Source organism: Carassius gibelio, chromosome B22 (genome assembly GCF_023724105.1).
Source record: "Carassius gibelio isolate Cgi1373 ecotype wild population from Czech Republic chromosome B22, carGib1.2-hapl.c, whole genome shotgun sequence".
NCBI classification, from domain to species: Eukaryota; Metazoa; Chordata; class Actinopteri; order Cypriniformes; family Cyprinidae; genus Carassius; species Carassius gibelio.
In genome coordinates, this window is record NC_068417.1 from 28,492,951 (window position 1) to 28,516,840 (window position 23,890).

A 23,890-nucleotide genomic window follows, 5' to 3' on the forward strand; every position below is an offset into this window, starting at 1 on the left:
TACTCAACATCAGTGTCACACACACTTTCTGCAATCACCAACTTGAGATGAAAAGTATTTTGTGCCAAAATGACACACAGACTTATAATAGCATTGCTATAGGACTATGACTCACAAGAGATATATTGTTCAAGATGCAGAGTGTGAAGTTATTTGAAGGAGCAGTTCTCCAGAAAGCTGCAAGCCACAATCGGCCTAACAAACAGTATGTTTTGAACAGCACTAGTTGTAACATTATCAGGCACCCAATATTATGAATACTAAATGATACATTGTGGCATTCAAATTTAATAACTCAACCTGCACTGAACACTTAAAAAAAGCGCTCACCTTCCTATTTGACAGTCCTGGCTCTCCCGGCCCACCTCAAAAAAATTAACTGACCCTGCTATTGTTGGGTTAATAACTTAGTACTCAGAAGCTAGATTGCTAACTTTATTTATTGAATGAACTAGGGCTGTGCAATATAAAAAAAAAAAAAAAAAAAAAAAAAACTATTGCGTTTTCTTTTATCAGTTTTGCAATTTGTGGCACACACCGATATGCTTTTACAGTCATAAATGCATTAAGGATTAATTTGAAACATATTTCTATAGAACTTTAACAAAAAGTTGTAAGGTCTCTAGAATAGACATAAGTCAAAATTATCACTATAGTAAAGATATAACAAAATGTATAGACTTACGGCAAAAATAAATAAATAAATAAATCCAGTGTACAGGGACTTTTTTTTTCTTTTTTGCCATGCATTGTTCATAGAGCTAATTAATTTAACGGTGCCTCAGGTGTTTGCAGTGTGTATACAGTACAGGTCCTTCTCAAAAAATTAGCATATTGTGATAAAGTTCATTATTTTCCATAATCTAATGATAAAAATTAAACTTTCATATATTTTAGATTCATTGCACACCAACTGAAATATTTCAGGTCTTTTATTGTTTTAATACTGATGATTTTGGCATACAGATCATGAAGTAAACATCAGGGCTGAATGGCATTGTTAGGCACGATGTGAAGCGGATACAACATGGCCTCCAGTACCTTATTTCTTTTATAATATGGTTACCACACAATAAAAACAAATATAAAAAGATAATAAAAATAAAAAAAACAGACAATATTATCTCTTTTTATCCGCTGTCATTTTTTTGACACCATATATGATATTCTCTCACACACTTACATCTACTAAGGATCCAGAATAGAATCATGTAGAAATAACTCTATAAGATAACAATTTCATGCCACCACTTTTTACAGTGGCACCAAAGTAAATGCATTCTTTAGCACTCTTTTAGTTTGTCACTTCATTTAATATTTAAAGATGCATGCAAACTATAAAATCAACTTCCTGCGAAAACTTGTGGTGATGAAACCAAATATTACTGTGAATGTTTGCAGGCTAAATATATCTGATTTGATGATGTTTAGGTTTCAAAATGGTTTTATACCATTACCTTTTGCTTTTAAAAACTAAAGCACACATTTACACTATCCAAATTCATGTCATGAAATTGTAAGAAACTCTGGAGCAAAGGCCTTAAATGGACCATCCTTATCTATATTAGCCTTACACTCAGGGTTAAAAAGAGGTGAATAAATGGACCCCCAAATTGGTCCTTAAATATACCTAAATATACATCAAATGACCTAAAGACATGAGAACATAATGCACAGATTGCCTAGACTCTACAGCTGCTGATCAATCAGAATCGAGAAATGGAACTAACCATTTTATAAAGTCCTTTAATGCACAGCAAACTGTTGATTATCAGGTTTATTCTGTGGTCATTTGCATAATTATCGACAAGTTAAAACTAGTATTGCTCTTTGCAGAGCAATATTTGACCAAGTGGGTTGTTTTCGTCAGTTATGGCACATTATTTCTAGCTATAGCGCCCCTAAAAATGGCCTAGCGATGCCCATGTATGTGAAACAAGATATTTAAAAAAAGAAGAAGAAAGAAAGTAGTGCAACACATCACATTCTATGTAATGGTAATTGTATTGTAAAAAGCGGCTGTCAAGTGCAGACCATTTTACTTACCACGACAACTGGCAGCTATTATCATTATAGCTGTGTATGTCCCTCCAAGTGCTGATGTCAAACAGGAATTGGGAGAACTTTATAATACTGTCAGTCAGTTACACTAGACTTCTAATCCTGATGCAATTTGCATCATTGCTGGGGATTTTAATAAGGCAAGACTTAAGTCTGTTCTACCTAATTTCCATCAAAATGTTGCATGTGCAACAAGAGGTGAAAATACACTGGACCATCTTTACATTAACGTCAAAATAGCATACACTACAGCCCCCTTACCTCACATTGGCAGCTCTCACATCGGAGCTGCACATATGCAGGCACAATTTTACAACAGGTACTGCAGTTGACAGCGGACATCGTCAAGAGGGTCTTTACTAAGATCAACCCACTGAAGGCTGCTTGGCCAGACCATATCCCAGGTTGTGTACTAAAAGGGTGTTCAGAGCAATTAAAGGATGTTTTTTTTGTGATATATTTAACATTTCTCTCAGCCAGGCCAGTGTACCCACTTGTCTAAAAAGGGCCATTATTATTCCTCTTCCAAAATATCCAATCCATAATCCCTCAATGAACGACTATCGTCCAATAGCCTTGACCCCCATTGTCATTTTAAGTGTTTTGAGCAGCTAGTGAGGAGTCATATCAGGTCTTGTCTCCCAACAAATCTGGACCCATTTCAGTTTACATATAAACCAAATCGCTCTACTGAGGACATAAACTCATCTATAATATTTTCCAATTCATTAACCTAGAGTATGTCACTTATTTCACCTACTTCAGGCTCCCATTGTACACCTTCTAGAAGGTTAAGTCTTAAATAATAGTGAGTTATGAAGTAGATTATATAGACAGCCACATACTTTTCTGTCCATTCGGAACCAAGCTTGTAAAAATGTTGTCTAACCACATTAGGACAGTTCGGAGCCCAAGCATAATAATAAAAAGGGAAGTTTGAAAGTGCCATTCCAGCTTCAGCTTTAGATCACAAAAGTGTTTTTTACTTATTATATGGGCTTTACAGACTCACAAAAAAATGAATAATGAGTCCATTATAAGAAAATAGGGAGGGATTTCCAAAATTCAATCCTTTTTTACACTTTGGCCACTAGAGGGGGAAAGTTGGCTTTGAATAATGACTGAAAATTCTTTCTATCCTCAGTTCCTAAATATGTAAATTGAGACCCCTGATTTTAAATGGATAGTGTTGAAGAACTGAAAGGAATTGCATCTTTAAATGCATTCATTGACCAGTTTATTCTGTATTCTGAGAATGTACCAAAGTAAGAGATAGTTTCTATGATGACTGAAATAGTAGACTGAGCTTATACTGTATAACAGGATATCATTGGCATTTAGCCTAATTATATAATACTTAGTTTATATAATTAGTTGATCAAAAGCCGCTGCATCAAGAGAAACAAAACACATCTTTTGTATTTGTGGTGTGGGAGTATATTATCTTAAAAAGACATCTAAGATTTGAAAATGAGTCACTATTTTGATTAAATCTTGTCTTATCAGAGTAAATTAAAATGAGCAAGTTACAGAACTAAGCCTAATAGACAAAACTTTAGCCACAATTTGCTGATCTCATGTCAGAAGTGAAAAACTGACCTATAGCTAGTTACTTCCTCTGGCTCTTTCTATTTCTACATGGAGGAAGTCACAATCTACCTCAGCAAGAATAAGGAGGTCACGACTATCAACTAAGTTTTTACAGCCAGGTAATTGATTACAGCCCTGGAGCTGTATAATAATTAATTGTTTGAATCTGTCATTGGTGTCTTGATGAGATATGTTTTCTTAATAACATATTGTTTATAACAATTTATATTTGGACTATCAACAATCTAAATATTAATATTGTTTTTATGTGATTAAAAATAAAGGCACATTTTTATTTGTTCTTCAGAGAGTCCTCCTGAAGTGCAAAGTCAGGGCTGGCCCATGGCACAAGCGACATAGCAAGTGCAAAATGATAAAATAACTTTTTGTTTTGGTCGGAAGTGCGCCCTCTTGTGACCATTGTGCACTCTACACCCATATATTAAAGGGTTAGTTCACCCAAAAATTAAAATAATGTAATTATTAACTCACCCTCATCTCATTCCAACCCATGAGACCTCAGTTTATCTTCGGAACACAGTTTAAGATATTTTAGATTTAGTCCGAGAGCTCTCAGTCCCTCCATTGAAGCTGTGTGTACGGTCTACTGTCCATGTCCAGAAAGGTGAGAAAAACATCATCAAAGTAGTCCATGTGACATCAGTCAGTTAGAATATGTTGAAGAATTGAAAATACATTTTGGTCCAAAAATAAACAAAAATTACAGCTTTATTCAGCATTGTCTTCTCTTCCATGTTTGTTGTGAGCGAGTTCACAGCACTGCAGTGATGCTGCTGACGTATGACGCTGCTAACGTGTTTTCTTTGTTATAGATGTGAATTAGTGGGTTTTTGTTAAATGTGAGTCAAAATCATCAAAATTAAAAGAACCAAAGACTTAACCCTTGTGGGTTGTTGGGGAGGTTTTCGTCCACTAGGGGGTAAAGTTGAGTCTTATTTTGGCCACAACTTTCTCTGTGTTTGGAATGATTATTTTGACCCATATTTTAGGAAAATGCTTTGAAATTATTCAAAAACTCAACGGTACACTGTAGGCAAATTCACTACCCTTTCGGGATGTTTGTGGATGAAAACATCCACTAAATTAAACTGCTGTAAAAATGTATCAGATAAATATTTTTTTAAATTTTTTTGCATAAATCTATTAATCAACCTCAGTTCTGATCAAAACTACCAATTTCTTTTTAAAAAATCCAAGATTTTAACTTTTTAATTACCAAGTTCATAAATGATGTCACTGATTTGGGAAAAAACACACACAAAATTACATATTTTCAATATAAAAAGTGATTGTGGACTGGATATTTTTACCTTTTATCACAGTCTCGGGCATGTCAAAGATTAGTAACAAGATTGGCTTTGATGCATTGTCAGTTTTTGTGCAGCATTAGATTTAATTTTTTTCTCCCTAATTAGTTGTTGGTGGCTGTTTTTGCCCCATTGACTTCCATTATAATGACATTTTTTGATTGCAAAGCCATGACACCATATAATCATACATTCTTGATTGTTTGTGGTTTTCCCTTTTGGGAAGAGGTAACATTTGTTATTTTTTTACAGTTGATCACTAGGTGGGACCATTAACCCTTTAGATAGGTGTGTGCAAAAAAAGGCTTAGTTTCTGGCTTGTATGGAGTTATAGCAAATCATAGTGTGTGTGTATGTGTGTGATAGAGAGAGAGAGAAAGAGAGAATGTGAGATATGTTTTATGTAACATGTTTTATGAAATGGAGTTAAGTTAAAAGTATGATCTTATGCTTTGGAATGTAGTGAAGTAAATGTAAAAATTACTCAAAATAAAACTACTCCAGTAAAGTACAGATACTTGAAAAATTTACTTAAGTACAGTAACGAAATAAAGCTACTCCATTACTGTACACCACTGCATTTGTATTCTTTCTTCAGACATTTAACTTTAAATGCAAAGTAAATGACCATACAACCAGAATCGAATAGGATTTTGAAATATGTTTAATGCTTTTTGAGTTACAGTTATACAGTCTTTGGAAAATAATAATATTGATAAACGTTATATGCAATTGGTTTCATAGAGAGAAACAAGTTACAATTCTAGTTTTAACATTATTTGTTTTCATACATGTTTCATATATATATATATATATATATATATATATATATATATATATATATATATATATATATATATATATATAATTTCATTTAATTTTATATCATATCATTTAACAGGTTACTCATGGAGCCACATTAAAGGGTTAGTTCACCCAAAAACTGAAAATTATGTAATTAATGACTCACCCTCATGTCGTTCCAAACCTGTAAGACCTCCTCTCTTCATCTTCGGAACAGAGTTTAAGATATTTTAAATTTAGTCCGAGAGCTTTCTGTCCCTCCATTAAAACTATGTGGATGGTCTACTGTCCATGTCCAGAAAGGTAAGAAAAACATCATCAGAGTAGTTCATGTGACATCAGAGGGTCAGTTAGAATTTGCTGAAGCATCGAAAATACATTTTGGTCCAAAAATAACAAAAACTATGACTTTATTCAGCATTGTCTTCTCTTCCTGGACTGTTGTGAGCGCGTTCACAGCAGTTTAGTGATATCCAGTTCGTGAACGAATCGTTCGATGTAACCAGATCTTTTTGAACCAGTCCACCAAATTGATCTGAATCGTTTGAAACGGTTCTCGTCTCCAATAAGCATTAATCTACAATTGACTTAAGCTGTTAAGTCAAAACAAACCAATATCCCGGAGTAATTCATTTACTCAAATAGTACACTGACTGAACAGCTGTGAAGAGAGAACTGAAGATGAACACAGAGTCGAGTCAGAGAGTCAAGAACTGGTTGCATCGGTTTTCGGATCACCAGTACACTGAACCGAGAACCATTTCTGTCGAACGCGTCCGATTCGAGAACCAAGGAGCTGATGATACTGCGCATGTGTGATTCAGTGTGAAGCAGACTGACACACAGAGCGTCTGAACCGAACTGATTCTTTTGGTGATTGATTCTGAACTGATTCTGTGCTAGTGTTATGAGCGCAGGTAAACCAAAGGCTTGAATCAAGGGCAATCATCGCCAATGACGTCATTACGTTGAGCGCACAAGAACCAGTGAACCGTTTTCTTAAACTTGTTTATTGAATCGAACTATCCAAAAGACCCGGTTTGCAGAAAATAACTGAACTTCCCATCACTACCGACAACCAATGCAACCGGATCTTGACGCGTTCGTTATCTGGTTTGGCTTGGTGTTCATTTTCAGTTCTCTCTTCACAGCAGTTTACTCAGTGTACTGTTTGAGTTCATGAATTACTCCGGGATATTGGTTTGTTTGAACTCAGAGGGAGTGTCAGCCATGTTAAAAAAGTTAACAGCTTAAGTAATTTGTGGATTAATGCGTATTAGAGACGCAAGCTGTATCAAACGATTCAGTTCGATTTGGTGAACTGGTTCAAGAAGAACTGGTTAAATCTAATAATTTGCTCGTGAACCGGACATCACTACACTGCAGTGCTGTGAACGCACTCACAACAGACCCGGAAGAGAAGACAATGCTGAATAAAGTCGTAGTTTTTGCCATTTTTGGACCAAAATGTGTTTTTGATGCTTCAAAAAATTCTTACTGAGCCTCTGATGTCACATGGACTACTTTGATGGTGTTTTTCTTATCTTTCCGGTAGGGGTGCTACGATCACGATCGGCCGATCTTTATGAGCATCTCGTCAGTAAAGCCGGTTATTTAATCAGCGAGATGCGCATTAATGATCGGCCGATCGTGATCGGAGCAGCCCTACTTTCTGAACATGGACAGTATACCGTACACACAGTTTCAATGTATAGGGACTGAGAGCCCTCGGACTAAATCTAAAATATCTTAAACTGTGTTCCGAAGATGAACAGAGGTCTTACGGGTTTGGAACAACATGAGGGTAAGTTATTAATTACATCATTTTAATTTTTGGATGAACTATCCCTTTAAGATCCCCATATATCTGGAAATAAACCATATTGAGCCTTAAAAATAAAGAAAGAAAGAAAATTAAGTACCAAAACATGAACATATATTAAGATTGTTATTACTTATTTAGTTACAGGGACGCAAACATGATCTAAGCAAGAACAATCCTTCTACAGCATTTACTAATCTTAGTTGATGTTAGTTTCAACATTTTACTAATGCATTATTCAAATCAAAAGTTGTGCTTGTTAATATTAGTTAATGCTCTGTGAGTAAGCATGAACTAACAATGAATAATCGTATTTTCATTAACTAACTTTAACAAAGATAAATAAATGCAGTAATAAATGTACTGTTCATTGTTTGTTCATGTTAATTAATGAATTAACTAACATTAACTAAAGGACCATTATTCTGGTCCTATAAGTGTTACGCTAAAAATTAGAAGTGGGTATATTTTTATCATTGTAGGGTGGTTGTGTTCACACACTTTTAAAACACATTTATACATAAATGTGTATTTTGCATAATAATTGCCATTTTTTACCATTATATGTACTCCCTGGGAATTGAACTCACAACCTTTTGCGCTGCAAACGCAATGCTCTACCAATAAGCCACCTGATATTTAAACCTTGATCGTTGCTGTATTGCATTGCATTTAAGGTCCAAATCGTTTGTTAACATAATAATGTAAAGTTGTGAAGCTTGTGACAAACCATTAAAGCAAAAAATTGACATTAATTGCTGACAGAAAAGGTAATACATTTACAGGCGTTCTTCTCTTCTGTCCCGAAGAGTATTTGGTCACATTTAAAAATGACTGTCATTACATAATGTAACAAAATCTAATTATTATTATTTAAAAGTGAACAAACTGGAAATGTTTAAGTGTAACTTATATAATACAATATAATATATACAATATTTTAAATATTTATTCATTTATTTATTAAGAAGTCTAATTTGCTCACCAAGCCTGAATTTATTTGATCCAAAAATACAGCAAAAGCAGTAATATTGTGAAATATTTGTTTATTTTATATTTAAAATGTTTTTATATATGTTTTTATTATAATTTATTTATTTGATCAAAGCTAAATGTTCCACATCATTACACCAGTCTTCAGTGTTTGTTTTTTAAGGGGGTGATTGACTCATTTGTTTCTCGAATTGGTTGTGTTTATGGGGTGCAGTTTAATATGTCTTCATGCTAATTTGTTTAAAAAGAAAAATCATAATTTTTCACATAATTTACCTTTCTTCCATACGACTTCCCCTTTCTCTGACAAACAACTTTTCCTGTTTCATTTCCTGTTATTATGAAGCCCCTCCCTCAGAAATATGCGATGGGCTGAGATTTGTCAGTTGGCTCAGTGTATTGTGATTCGCTAAACCGCCTCTAGAGCACATCTGAACATCCTGCCCCTCAAGTTCAGAATGTGCTCTGGTTGTATTGTAGCATCCTCTTTGCTGCTTATCAATTTGAGATGATTGAGATGCAGAGAATATTAATGAAGATGATCGTGCAGATCCTGTGCAAGCACAGATATTAATGGTATGTTTGTTTGTTGTTGTTTCATACTTTTAGATATGCTGTTGTCTGTAAATGCTACTGCATCTGTTATCTTTTAATATACGGTTATATTCTGATTAGAGCTTTAACACTGCACAGCAACTGCATGCACGTCCATGTATTACGTTTCTCATGGCTCTGTAAAAATAAGTGTATAAATAGAACGGTTTGTTGAAGATGATCTGACGATCTGAATGAGAGAGAGAGAGAGAGAGAGAGAGAGAGATGCAGAGCAAGGCGACGGGAGGAACATTGGTTTTGAAACTCTGAATCCATTAGAATCATTAGAAGACAGAATCACAGCTAAAGCAAATCTAAATCTAAAGCAGCACAACATGGCCCTTTGTTGCGTGTTTCCAGGGACGGGGTTTATCTGGGATTGTGATGTAACAGACCTGGGAAGAAGCTCGTTGTAGTCTTTACCAGCCATTTTTGTAGGCATTAAACTGCCAGATATATGTTGGTATATATTTGGGCTGTCACTTTTGTGAAAAAAACATTTTCGACTTTTAAGACATAAGTGTTCATTGAATCGATTGTAAAATCGATTTTTCCATGGCCAAAAAAAAAGACTTCTCCTTTTTCAACGTCAAATAATGGACGAACATAAAGAGAGCGCTGGAAACGCACAAGTCAGCAATATTTCTTATTTATTGGCATTAAGTTTCGTGCAGAATAGCAAATAGCAACAGGAGAACAACATTCTCGAAAAAATGTATATGCAGAGGGGACGGCTGCCATAACAAAAGAAAAACATAACTGCAGGCTTCAATCCGGCTGCATTTATGATTTAGGCAACTCAAAAATCTCCAAGATTATTTTAAATAATGATCAATCCATTTCAAACAACTGTTCAAAAAATTAAACTTTAAATGGACTTGAGAACAGGCCATGTGTGTTTTTTTTTTATTTAATGTAACCGACATTTAGTCTTGGCGGCACTAGGCAGGCATGCGCAAAAAGGCTAGGGCCATTACAATTTTATTGGACAGGACAACAAGTCGATCAACATTTTCGGGGTCCAGAGCAGGGCGTTTTTTATTCACTCTATGTCCAGCTGTTGAGAAGACGCGCTCCGACTGCACTCAGGTACAGCTGTGCAAGGAGGGGGTATTACCGGTCGCTGTCAGCTTGCAATGGTCCTTTTCAAAACTCAGAATCTCCTGTAACTAGATTTGAGAATGAGGCGAATTCGCATAAAAACGCGTCTTTACATTGACTTAACATTGAAATCATTCGCGCCAGACGCTCTATTCACTTTTGGTGTGAACACAGCATAGAGGTGGCTTTCGACGTCACTGGGTCTGGCGCGTATTTTCTGTCTAGCTTTCCCAATGCATACTGCACTTTCAGAATTCTTTATTTTCTTTTTCTGCTTGTTTGTGAATTTTGAGGGTTTTTTTTGGGGGGGGGGGTAAATGATAGAAATTAATACTTTTATTTAGCAAGGATGCTTTAAATTGATAAAGACATTACAAAAATATTTGTATTTCAGATAAATGATGTTCTTCTGAACTTCCTATTCATCAAAGATACCCCCAAAAAATCTACATAATAATAATAATAATAATAATAATAATAATAATAATAATAATAATAATAATAATTATAATAATAAAATGATGTGAGCAGCAAATATTAGAATGATTTCTGAAGGATCATGGGACTAAAATTAACTGCTAAAATTAAGCTTTAAAATCACAGGAATTAATTACTTTTTAAAATATATTAAAATAGAAGACATATTTAAATGGTAAACGTTTCCACTGTACTTTGGATCAGTTCAAAGAAAAGCAGGCTTGGTGAGCAGAAGAGAATTGTTTCAGAAACATTACAAATCTTACTCTTCAAAAAATTTTACTGGCATTTATTTATTTATTTAATTGTCAGAGTTCAAGTTTTTCAAAGTAAATTGTTAATGGCCTTCATATCTGAGAAAAATGTTGTAAGAGTAAAAGTTGTGCTTCCTTTGGATATCAGGTCATTCTGTAATGATGGTATACTGGTTTAAACAGTATTTCTCCATAACGTTGCACTCTTGGTCAGTTGTTTTGTCTCCGTTCTTTGTAAGTTTGTTATGACCTGTGTGTAAGTATAAATGAACATTCACAAATTCATAAGAAGCTAACTATATGTCCTGAACAACACTATCAGACAGGTGCAATAAAATATCTATAATAAAGTGTCACTTCATTAGATACGGTTAAAAATATACATTTTTGGAAAAAAAATAATTAATACCACAAAAATCACAATATAAACCAAAAGCAATTATAATGCAATAATAATGCAAATGTTGAATAACAATAAACATAATTATAAAATAAACTGTTTAATATTAATTTAAATATGCCTTAAGAGTCAAAGGACTTTTAAGTGTCACTGTATTGCACAAAAAAATAAGTGAGTGCTATAAAAGCAACTCGAGAAAGACAATACATATTAATGCCAGAACTTGATCTCTTCTAGTTGGGCTGGGATGAGAAAAGATTGTACTTACATTTAGTAGTAGTTTCAGCTGAATGTCCTTCTGTATTCATGGCTGTAATCTGAAATGAATAAATGTGAACTGTGAAACACTGCAATCCAAACCCATGTGACTCTGTCTTTAATGAATGACAGACGCTGAAAGACATAGGTGGGATTCAAATACCTTAACATCATATGTTGCAAGGGAGTAAAGATCTGAAAATCTAAACAAGCATTTGTTCTGTGGACCTGAAGTTTTAGTGTATCCGCTGTATCTGATTTCAGCTGTGAATGTTCCCTTTCCTCCATTCCAGATTAGATCTCTTTCCATTTTTTCACAATTTATTTCAAGAGAATTCTGAGAAGGAAAAGTTACTTTAGTTTTTGTTTTGAAAACGGGCTCTATCAAAGAGAGAGAGAAAAAAAAAAACACATTTAGACACAAAGGCATATCGCTTACATACAAATAGCAGTTGATTGCAACATTTATGAAAATTCTATTCAGCAGTAAATTGTTAACTGATTGTAAAGATTAAATTAATAATACACATTGTGGATAAAAAAAAAAGCATGGAGGTAAAATATTCATAACTCATAAGGACAAAATCTTAATATCCATAAAATAACTGCAAAATGAAGAAGGAGAGAGAATAGATCTGAGTAAAATATATAAAACTTACTGCCAGAAAGCGTTGTACTGTTACCAGTGTAAATGACATAATCTTTTTGGTTGACTTTTCCAATAATACTGCATTCATAGTCTGTATATGGCAATAATCCAGTAATGCTACAGACTGTACTAGTGCCACTGTCTTGTGTACAGCTCACACCTGAAAAGACAAAATATACCTGAATTAGACACTGAACATCTATTACCTCTACTAATATCATAAAAGACCCTGGAGTATTATTACAGACAATGTGCAGATGATAATTTCAGTGATGCTGTATTGGTAAAACAACAGGAGAGTTGGAGCTCTTACGATGATTGTTTCCATGTCTGTCAGGGGTTTTGCAGCTGGCTGAATAACTGTCCCATTCAATCCCTGAGCATCGATCTCCCTCGAGTGAAGTCCAGGAGATTTCCAATGATATGTTGGTTCTCTGCTGAAATCGCCCATTCTTTTTCCAATCTGTAAGAAAGAAAAATAGAAATCACCAGCAATGCAAAAAAAAAAAAAAATCTTCACAATTCACATTCAAGTGCACACAAGGCTCTCCATTACACACTCCAAAGATGTACAGTGATCCTATTTAATTCCTCAGTCACACTTAAATACGTCTGAAGTATTAGATAACATATTAAATAAAAAGTATAATATATTGAATAACAAATTTTATTTTTGTTAAAATTCTAACAAATAAACAGAACAGCAAAATCTTAAGTTTAATCAATGCATTGAAGTTAAAGTGAAATCAAAGTGAGTCAAGTTAGAGTGATACATTTCTTAATGAAAAGAACCAAAGTTCAATGTAAGTTCATTATAAATTGTTGTGAAAAGTTAAAGGGACGAAAACAAAGATGTTTTTACAATACAACAATGAAAAAAGCATTCAGCATTAAACATTATATAAAACAATTGATTTTAAAGACATTCATATAGTTTTAACTGCACTTTAAGAGTTTAAATACTTTCTAGGGTCAATGTATTGTACATTTAACTACTGTACGTGTAAACGTTTTTTTTTTTTGTTTTTTGCTAGTATTTATAACATTATTGGTACATCTTCCCAGGTGTGAGGAGAGAATGAAGGAAAACTTTGAATTAGTGTTGTCTGTATAAAATGAACTCACCACATTTGATCTGAATGTCGAGCTCATGACTCTTGATGGGTTGTTTCTCAAGAGGATATTCTCCAGTGCAGGTGTAATTTGTGTTTGGTAATAATAACACTGGGGTATTTAAACCATAAACTGTGCCATTTTCTGATAAATAAAGAAGAGAAAACTCATTCACCATCTGCTTGTCTGTTTAATCATCATCAATGAGAATAAAGTATGATTACAAAAAAAATAAAAAAATTCACAGTGCCATCAAAACATGTCCAGTACTCACTGTTCTCATTATTGGTGCAGTTGATGTTAAGCAGTGCAGCATTACATCGTTCTGGTTTATTCATCCATTCAAACTGAGAGGGAATAGTTTCCTTGAAGTTTATGTGAAGCTTGACTGAAACACAAACATTCAGTTCATTAAAAAAAGTGCAGATCAAACTATCAAGTCACATCACACACACGACTGCAGAACAGGACAAATGACAATGAATTTTAAAAACATGCAGTATTGATTTTTTTTTTTTTAAAGTAATTTATTTAAAGTATATTATTATTTTACACAAAAGGTGACTTGTTTCAAAGAAACTGATTTGAAACACACAATAAAATCAGCATTTGATGTCAAAGAAAGCGATATTAAGAAACAGATATTAAACAGATATTAATAATCAGTGTTTGAAATGCAATCTACTGAAATGTATAATGTATATAATATTTAATTCAGTCATTTTGCAATTATTGCCAATAAAATTAAAATTGAGGACACTTCTGTGTGTTGTGACCAATTCAAATTCACACTCATGAAAAAACAGTCAATTCTACATCATGAGAGAGAGAGTGAGATTGATTTATCATTCATCATTATTCTACAGACAAAACTGAACTGAATAATGATCCATCTGTTGAGTTTATTAAATACCAACCTGGGGGCAGAGCAACATTCATTGTGTAGTTACATGTGTCCAGTACAACGGTGTGTGTGGATGCACAAGAGTTTTGCTCCGTTATTTCAACACATTCAGTCAGATCCCATTGAATACCAGTCAATTCTCCTTTCAAACACACTTCATTATCTGTCACGCTTGTCACAACAGTTTTTGGAACAGTTTCTCCATTTTCTGTATAACAAATGAGAGACAAATATAAAAACATATTACTTCACAATATCTATTCAGCAATATACAAACACCATTCAAAAACCTGACATATAGTATAAGAATTGTCATTGCTCTCTAAGATGTGAAATAAAAAAAGAGAATTTGGAGAATTAAAAATTATATTCAAAAATGACTATCATTACATTATGTAACAAAATATGAATCTGTTGAATGAAGTGTGAATAAACTGGATATTTTTAAGTGTGAGGTCACTGTAAATTATGTCCCATCTGAGTCTATTTCAGTATGTTTTAATTCATGCAGAAATCTTCTCTTTCACACTTACTACTGGAAGTAAAGGTGTTGTTTCCACTGAGTTTACAGTCATCCACACTGACGGTGTACACAGTGCATGGTTTTAACCATTCAAAAGGAATTTTAAAGGCAGTTTGGTTAGATATTTGCTCAGCACGAATCTCATTGTGCTTCTCCTTTATCCTGATTGTGTAAATTTGGTCCTTAGAGCCGTTGATATTCACGACATGAGCTTCCTTTTCTTTCACACTCTCCAAAACGCTGTACTGACCTGTGTGTAAGTGTGTATGAACAGTCACAAATTCATAAGAAGAAAACTGTGTCTTGAACAACACAATTAAAGTTGACTTCACACAACAGACAAACAAATACTCACATGGTCCTTCTGTTGTATCTGAGAAAAACACATATTTAAATGTTAATCATCATAAATCAAGTAATTTTGTCTCAATAATCATCAATCATTATATCAGAGAGCACAAGTGTTGTGGAGTTACCCGTGATGCTGGTGGATGTGTGTAAGGTTGAGGTGGGTTGTGTGGAGGTGAGAGATGTGATGGTTGTGTTTGGAGGTGAGGTGATGGAGTCATTACTTGAACCTGGTTGAGTGTCTAGTTGACAATAAAAGAGTTAAAACTGTCTGACCAGACTAAAGATATCCAGCTCAAATAACACAGAAACAACACATTTCAAGAAGCAAATCATTACCTTGATCTGGTGATAGTGAGGTTTGTGTAGGAGGTGAGGGTGGGGGGACTGTTTCTAAAGGAAATGAAAGTTCACGATATTGAGCATCACTTCACGTAATTCACAAATATATAAAATATTATATTAGTATTAGCATTAGCCATGGCAAATTACACAATAACAAATTTACTCTAAATTGAAGCTGCACAACCTTTGACATCAACAATTTCCGGGAGGTATAACTTTGTCAACTGTGTAATAATAGTGAAATAATATTTGTAATTTTTAAATACAAATATATAATACAGAAATGTTTAATATCATTAACAAGCTATACCATACAGTGGATGCAAGAATGGATTATTGCAGCTAAACATAAAAACAGCTTGTGACTATAAGAAAATGAACGGTCATCTAAAAAAATTGATTGTTTATAAAGGAAATGCAAGTTCATGATATTGAGCATCACTTTATGTAATAAACATTTACGGGAGGTATAACTTGATAAACTGTGTGATACTAGTGAATAACTTAGTTTTTTAATACACACACAGACACACACACACACACACACACACACACACGCTATAACATTTTGATGAAAGACTTATTCTGACAATTTGTGTAATAAAATATCACCAGGAATGCCTATTTGTATATGTATAAGTACAAAGGGTCCAGTTTGATTTAATTTTCGTGTCTAAATCAGTTCTAGGAACAATTTACTGAGTTTATCACAGTACCACACAGTGCATGCAAGACTGAATTATAGCAGCTAAACATAAAAACAGCTTGTGTGACTGTAAGGAAATGAACGGTCATCCAACGGTCAACCAGCACGCAGGTGTGAGGGACTCTATCTAAATGAAATATATAAAGCTCTCTCACTGTAACTCATGTGTCAGTTATTACACCTCTCTGTGTGGCATACGCTGTCTAAAATGTGAAAATGTTTGTTTGGTAAAATTAAAAATAATAAAATCAAATCAAATCTCAGAGACGGTGTGCTCGTAGCAGGGCATGATGGGAAGATGGAGGTGAGAGTGTGTGAGAGTGAGAGTGATAATGCAGGAGTGTGAGTTTGATGTCAGCTTTACCTTTGATGATGTCTGCAGATGTGATTGATGAAGTGGTGAGAGTGGAGAGATTTGACTGAGGGACTGTAATGATGGAAGGACACAATGAAACAATATCTAAACTTATCAAGTTACTAATTATTAGTAATTAATATTAAACAATAAAATTTGTATGAGTATAACCGTCAGCAATGTTTGATTGGAGATGAATTGGCACCAAAATATACAACTATGAATTAAAACTATTTGATATTTGTGAGATATTTTATATTTAAATATACTCTATAAAACTGTTACCCCCCAAATATGTTTCTTTTTATTATAGAAACTTGTCAAAAAATATATATATATATATGTGAAAATACATGCATGAACGCACACACACACACAGACACACACACACACACACACACACACACTCTGGAGGTCAGAGTGTGAGAGATTGTGTGTGAGAGTAATAATGCAGGAGTGTGAGTTTGATGACAGCTTTAACTTCAGTGATAGCTGTGTTTGGTGAAGTGATGGGAGTGGAGGAGTTTGACTGATTGTCTGTAATGATGGAATGACAGCATGAAACAATATGTAAACATGCCAAGTTTTACATGTTATTACTGTATATATTTTCTGTCCTATATTTTTAATCAGGAAAAACATAATAGAAACAGAGTGACACTTACCACTTGTTTCTGCAACTGTGGAAAGTGTGAGATATCTCCTAACTATGCATTGTTATGTGGCTAAATTTGTTTTGTTAATGCAGTTTAGCAATACATTTCGTCCCCTTGGAATTATAAGGTTCTATCTGTATTCCGAGTGGTTTTGAGATATTGAGCTTCAAAGTTTTTGCATTCCATTCGCCTGTGTAGATAGAACCTTCCTGTTTTTTTTTTTAATAAAAATCCCATAATGTATAAAACATAAAAAATCTATCACATAATGTAAATAAGTTGTCACAGAATAACAATATGGGAATAACTCAATTTTGACAAAAAATGTCAGATAGAACCTTATAATTCAAGACAAGTATTGTAACAGCTTTTTCAATAATAGACTAAAGCAATGGCAGAAGTAATGATGCTGCGATCAGTGATGCTCATTTATTTTGTCTAGACCTATTTTTGAAGCTTCTAAAATATAAAATAAAACTTCAGTTTGTTATAGATTTCATAAAAAAAGAAAAAAAGGGCTATGCAATTTTTCTATTATACAAATGTTTTAAGAAACGAATATGTTTGATAGCTGGAAGATGACCTTCATCTATTCACCAAGTACAAGCTGCTGCTCACTGAATTATCTAACACTTCTAAATTCTAAAAAAAAAATTATAAATAAATGCAATGTTAAAATATATGCTGTTGCCTGCAGTGGTGCTGGTGATTTGTTGTTGTGTGGGGGTGAGTGTGTGTGAGACTGATGTGTAATTCCCAGTGTCTTTCAGATCTGAAGTGTTCCTTGCATGATAATAATTATGCAATCAAATAAAACGTTCACTGGTGCCTTTAACTGGAATGAACATAAGTTATACAACAACCAAAACGAAAAATGTTAGGTACAATGTACTTATTGTGTTCGTGTTGTATTGTATAACACTTTTGCTGCTGTTGAGGTGGGATGCGGGTCAGGTTAGGAACAGGCTGTACAGTATTTTTACAGTAATGACATACATTTTTTTAAATAGAAGTAAATCATAGTGGGTAACACTTTACTTACCTTTATAATAACAATAAGTTATGCATAATTACATGGAAGTAACCCTAAACCTAACCATATAGTAAGTACATGTAGGTAATTAATATTACTCAGTACATACATGTATAATTACACTGTAACAAGTAAAAAAATAAAGTGATACAGTAAAATAAATACAATAACAAGTGCAATGTATCAAATAATTAATTTAAATGTAATTACATAGTAGTTATTTACACTCAATATAATGTAGGTCCATTTATAGTCCTATATAAGAAGGTTATACTCCAATATGGTAGTAGAGTTTTGTATTGTATTGTTTAAAAAAAGGCAAGACAAAAAATTGATTTTTATTACCACAAACTGCGTAAGCACAACATAATATAAATGTATTTATATTATAAATTGGTAAGTGATAAAAAGCATGAAATATAATGTTAAATACACTTTTACCAATTCGTCAGATGACCATCAAAGCGGGATCTCTCTTAGAGAGACCAATCTACTTTAAGTGTAAACTAAATGAGCCAATGCACATTGGCAAGCAATTAAGATTGTTATCCTTAATTCTCTGAGTTTCTTTCTGATTAGAAGCGCTCTCTTTATAATGATGAATATTTGATCAAATAAGATGCTTATCTTATACTTTTTCACATTTATGAAAAAAAACAACATTTAATATAATGTAAAATACACTTTTACCTGTGGTGTCTGTGTTTTGTTGTTGTGTAGTGGTGCGTGGGTGTGAGATTGAAGTGCTTGTCTGAATATCTTTCTGATTAGAAGTGCTCCCTATTTGATGAGTATTTGATCAAAACAGATGTTTATCATGTATTTTTTCACATTTATGAAAAAAAACATCAACATTAAATATAATGTAAAGTACACTTTTACCTGTGTTCTCTGGCTTTTGTTGTTGTATAGTGGTGCGTGAGGATGAGATTGATGAGCTTCTCTGAGTTTCTTTCTTATTAGAAGTGCTCGCTATATGATGATGAATATTTGATCAAATCAGATGCTTATCATATACTTTTTCACATTTATGAAAAAACAAAACATTCAATTTAATGTAAAATACACTTTACCCGTGGTGTCTGTGTTTTTTTGTTGTATAGTGGTGTGTGTGGGTGAGATTGATTTGCTTGTCTGAGTTTCTTTCTGATCTGAAGTGCTCTCTATATGATGATGAGTATTTGATCAAATCAGATGTTTATCTTATACTTTTACACATTTATGAAAAAAAAAATATCAACGTTCAATATAATGTAAAATACACTTTTACCTGTGGTCTCTGTGTTTTGTTGTTGTATAGTGGTGTGTGTGGGTGAGATTGATGTGCTTGTCTGAGTTTCTTTCTGATCCGAAGTGCTCCCTATAAGATGATGAATATTTTGTCAAACGAAATGTTTAGTTTATAAACCCTTTTTGGTCACACTTCAGTTTAGGCAATAATTCTCACTGTTAACTAACTACTAACTATGACTAACTATTACGTACATAACCGAGATGTTACCTTTTTTAAGCAATATGAACAAAAACATGAAATGTGATTTTAATTATTTCACTATAAATATGAATACATTTATTTAAATCTAAATGATTTATAACTCTTAAAATATGTTTTATTCATTTATATTTAACAGCAATCAATATATTAGCAGTAGCCTCATTCAATTACAATAATACTGTAATATTCGTTTTTAATTGGACATTTTAGAAAGTCTTTACTTGTGTTTGATTATAAAGCACTGGCTATGATAGTATCTCAAAAGAGGATCAGCAGTACCTTTGTCATTTGATGTCATTTGATCTTGAAAATGAATAAATAAATGATTATTCCTGCAGCAAAGGAACTGGACTTTTGATGAACAAAAATAAATGTTTTATTTTAGTATCTATTTTGCTGAATTTTTAAATGTGAAGCATGGCTTTGTCTAAAAGGGCTTGTTTGCGTCACAACAAACAAACAAATAAATAAATAACACCTCTTGCTCAGTAACATGTGCTTGCAGCATGGCATGATGGGAAGCTGGAGGTCAGAGTGTGTGAGAGTAATAATGCAGGAGTGTGAGTTTGATGTCAGCTTTACCTCTGGAGATGTCTGCAGGTGTTTTTGATAAAGTGGTTAGATTTGACTGAGGGACTGTAATGATGGATTAACAGCATGAATAAATTGAAGATAGAGGTCACCTATTCATTTGAAAGGACTTTACAGACTTTAAAGTCAACATGAAAGGCCATTCACTATTTGTATTATTTACAACAGCCATCTGAAATAATGCCATGGCTGTTGGTTAATATTATTTCGCTCCCCATATGCGTGACCCATATCTGATAATCATGTGAAGACATCCGTCTGAAGAAAAGTTATCATGTGATTTTTATAGGAAAAACCATGATGGGAGGATGGAGGTCAGAGGTCATGAGTGAGACAGACTGAGTGTGAGAGAGATACTGTATAATGCTGGAGTGTGTGTGTGCTGTGGTGATGTGTGTTGTCGTGGTTACCTGCAGTGGTAGGTAATGCATGGGTGAGAGCAGTGGGTGGTGTGGGGTTGGTGGATTGGTCAGCACTGACATCTAATTGACAATTATATAGTTTAAACTGGATCCAAAAACAGTCTATATGCATAAAAGTCGACAAATTTTCCATTGGATTAACAAACCAAATGCAGCATGAAACACACGCAAAATCTAAATGACAGAAATTGCTATTTTTTACATACATTTTTTATACTGTACATATTGTATTTTCTATGCACTCACCCTAAACCTAAAAACCTAAAATAAAATAAAAATAAAAAATTAATATTGGTATTACATCAGTGGTCTAACATTTGGTCCTCCAAATGTACTGCAAGGTACCTCTTAACAATAAGATTTAATTTGTTAACTTTAGTTACTACAACAATGAAATACTTTTAAAGCATCTTAGTTCATGATAATTTTTACATTTTTTAATACACTGTTAGAAGAAAAGTATATTTTATAATATTAAGATTATTGTTTTATGCATTTAGCAGACACTTTTATCCAAAGCGACTTACAGTGCATTCAAGCAAACATTTTTTACCTGACGTGTTCCTTGGGAATCAAACCCACAACCTCACGCTGCTAACGCAATGCTCTACCACTTGAACACCATGTTAAATAATATTACTGTTGATTGGGTGCACAACCTTCAATGTCAACAATAAAAGACAAAAGTTTTAAAAGGTTTACATTAAAAGAAACAATAAAAGTTTAAAATTTATTTATAAAATCTATATTGATATAAGGTCAAACTAAATTATATATATATATATATATATGAATAAATAAAAACCCGGTAAGTAAATATTACAAACATTTTTAACAAATATCTAAGCATTTTCACACATTTTAAGTTAACATTTTGTAAAGAGTTATCCTTTTCATCATCTCGAACATCTTAAGAGTGCTTTTCACCGACTGCTGCAAAAGAGCTTGTCAAAACCTTTTTTTTTCTTCCTGGCTTTGTGTCTGGGTTAGAAGTGAGTGTGGGTGAGAGGCTTGTGATTATTAAAAACAAGTTCATTTTAAGTAGCCCAGTACAGCAAATAACAAATACAATAAAAATACAAACTCTACAAAAGACCCAAGAAGCTTTATTAATACTATTGCATTGCATTAGTATTAAAATATTACATGACAGATGGATTTGCACCAAAACATCAAGAACACCAAAATAATGTCAACAATATGGCAAATGTTGAAAAAGTTATCAAATAACATTTAGAAAAATCTCTCAAAAAATTTTTTTTCATCAGTTGAATACAAGTAAAATATATGTTTGCACAATGGTTTTACATTCTTTTATTTTATTTTTTACTTTTTTTTTTTAGTTAATAATACAAACTTTAGTTTATACTCTTACAACAGTACCGCCACAAAACCTTTACAAAACAACAACTTATTTTGGCCATCTAAAGAGAATTCCCCTTCTTCTTGGTAAACAAGGACAACACAGAAACTGGATCAAAATATGAATCAATCTACACCAGTGATGCGCGGGTTGCCCGCGGTTACGAGTCATCCAAAAATATTTTTAATGATATTCGGGTCGCGGTCGGTCGGGTCGTTTGAAATATAGATGCCAATTAAACCTTTGTAATTAATATACTAGACACAATTTTGAAATACATAGGCCTTTATTGGCTGAATAACTGGCGCTCATTCTGCAAGTAGAGATGACAGCGGCACGAGAAAAGGTGAAGACCTGTTTTTGGTAAAACATGATTTTAACGACTTCATTAAGTTTTGTTTTATAGAAAACTCTTTTTAACCCTCTGGAGTCGATTAACGCATATACGCGTTATGAGTCATTTTCTCCTGATAACCACGAAAAGAACTTAAATTACACTTTCAGTTTTGATCGTACAGATAAGAGCAATACATCAATCGAATCTGTAATCTACTTTTTTTGAATACAGACATAATAACAACAGAACTTTGTGCACTTATAAAATAAAGATAACAAACAAGGTGTGCTGCCTGCGCTGATCGTAAAGTACAAACACGTCATTAAAATGAACTGGCTAACTCCGTGAATACTCAACGAAGATACATGAGAGAGATATCTATAGAAAGCTTGACATGTCTGCTTTTAAACTAAACAAGTGCTGCCAAAACAGATATTCTGTGATAAAGTAATCCATATGAAAACAACGCGATGTCTAGTTTTTCACGTCTCCCTTCATTATATTTACTGTGACCACGCCCCCGCGCTTAACGCGCTATTCAGATTCAAACTGAAGCGTGGCTTGAATACGCCAATAACAGAAGAAAAAGCAGCGAGACTGTTCAAGTTTTTTTTTTTATTTTACTGTTTGCTTCGCGATGAGAGCAATAAGACATAATGAATCCCAAAAAGATGTGATGTGGTTGAGGATTTGAGAAATGGATTTCCTCAGAAAAAAAGGATGAAGTATTCAGTAGAGATCATAAACATGAGTAAGTCTCTTTTTATTTATGTATATACTTGTAGTACTAGTTTTCAGATAACCTGTAAACATTTTACTAGTTACCAAAATATAATTCCTGACTAAATGTATAATCAAGTGAAACATAATGAACATTATGAAGTTTCAGTAACAATATACAATACTTAAAAGCTTGATGTAAATAATATAAATGTAACAAATAAATGTGACTGTAACAAATGTAATAATGCTGTTCTTTCAATTTATTCCCCCAATAAACCTGAAAAAATATTCTCAGCTCTTTTCAACATTAATTATAATAATAATAATAATAATGATAATGATAATGATAATGATAATGATGATAATAATAACAATAAATGTATTTTTTTTTTTTTTTTTTTTTTTTGTAGAAAATCAGAATGTTAAGATAAAGATTTTCGTTTTCTAAAAATTGTATCTTAATTTTGATCAATGTTTTATCAATCAATTGCCCGTATTTTATAAATAAGAAGCAAATATATAACAGACAATGTAATGAGGCGCCGGCAGGATCACTTGCATTGGACCTGGAGGGCGCCAAAACTCAGCCTGTGCCTCACAGATTTGAGAAATATAAGGCTATCTATTACAGAAAGCTTGAAATGT

At 33.2% G+C, this 23,890-nt stretch overlaps 1 protein-coding gene across 1 annotated transcript in view; it reads right to left on the reverse strand.

Annotated features, from left to right (window-relative positions):
- Window positions 1–10,886: 10,886 nt before the first annotated feature.
- Window positions 10,887–23,890, reverse strand: part of LOC127988353 (receptor-type tyrosine-protein phosphatase C-like) — a 75,659-nt gene continuing 62,655 nt past the window's right edge. The window contains exons 13-21 of the mRNA XM_052591088.1: window positions 14,882–15,121; window positions 14,362–14,556; window positions 13,719–13,832; window positions 13,457–13,588; window positions 12,645–12,794; window positions 12,342–12,491; window positions 11,846–12,063; window positions 11,693–11,741; window positions 10,887–11,274 (exon numbers count right to left, since the gene is read on the reverse strand). Coding sequence (XP_052447048.1) covers window positions 11,174–11,274; window positions 11,693–11,741; window positions 11,846–12,063; window positions 12,342–12,491; window positions 12,645–12,794; window positions 13,457–13,588; window positions 13,719–13,832; window positions 14,362–14,556; window positions 14,882–15,121 — 1,349 coding nt within the window. The 3' untranslated portion in view covers window positions 10,887–11,173. The remainder of the gene's footprint in view (window positions 11,275–11,692; window positions 11,742–11,845; window positions 12,064–12,341; window positions 12,492–12,644; window positions 12,795–13,456; window positions 13,589–13,718; window positions 13,833–14,361; window positions 14,557–14,881; window positions 15,122–23,890) is intronic.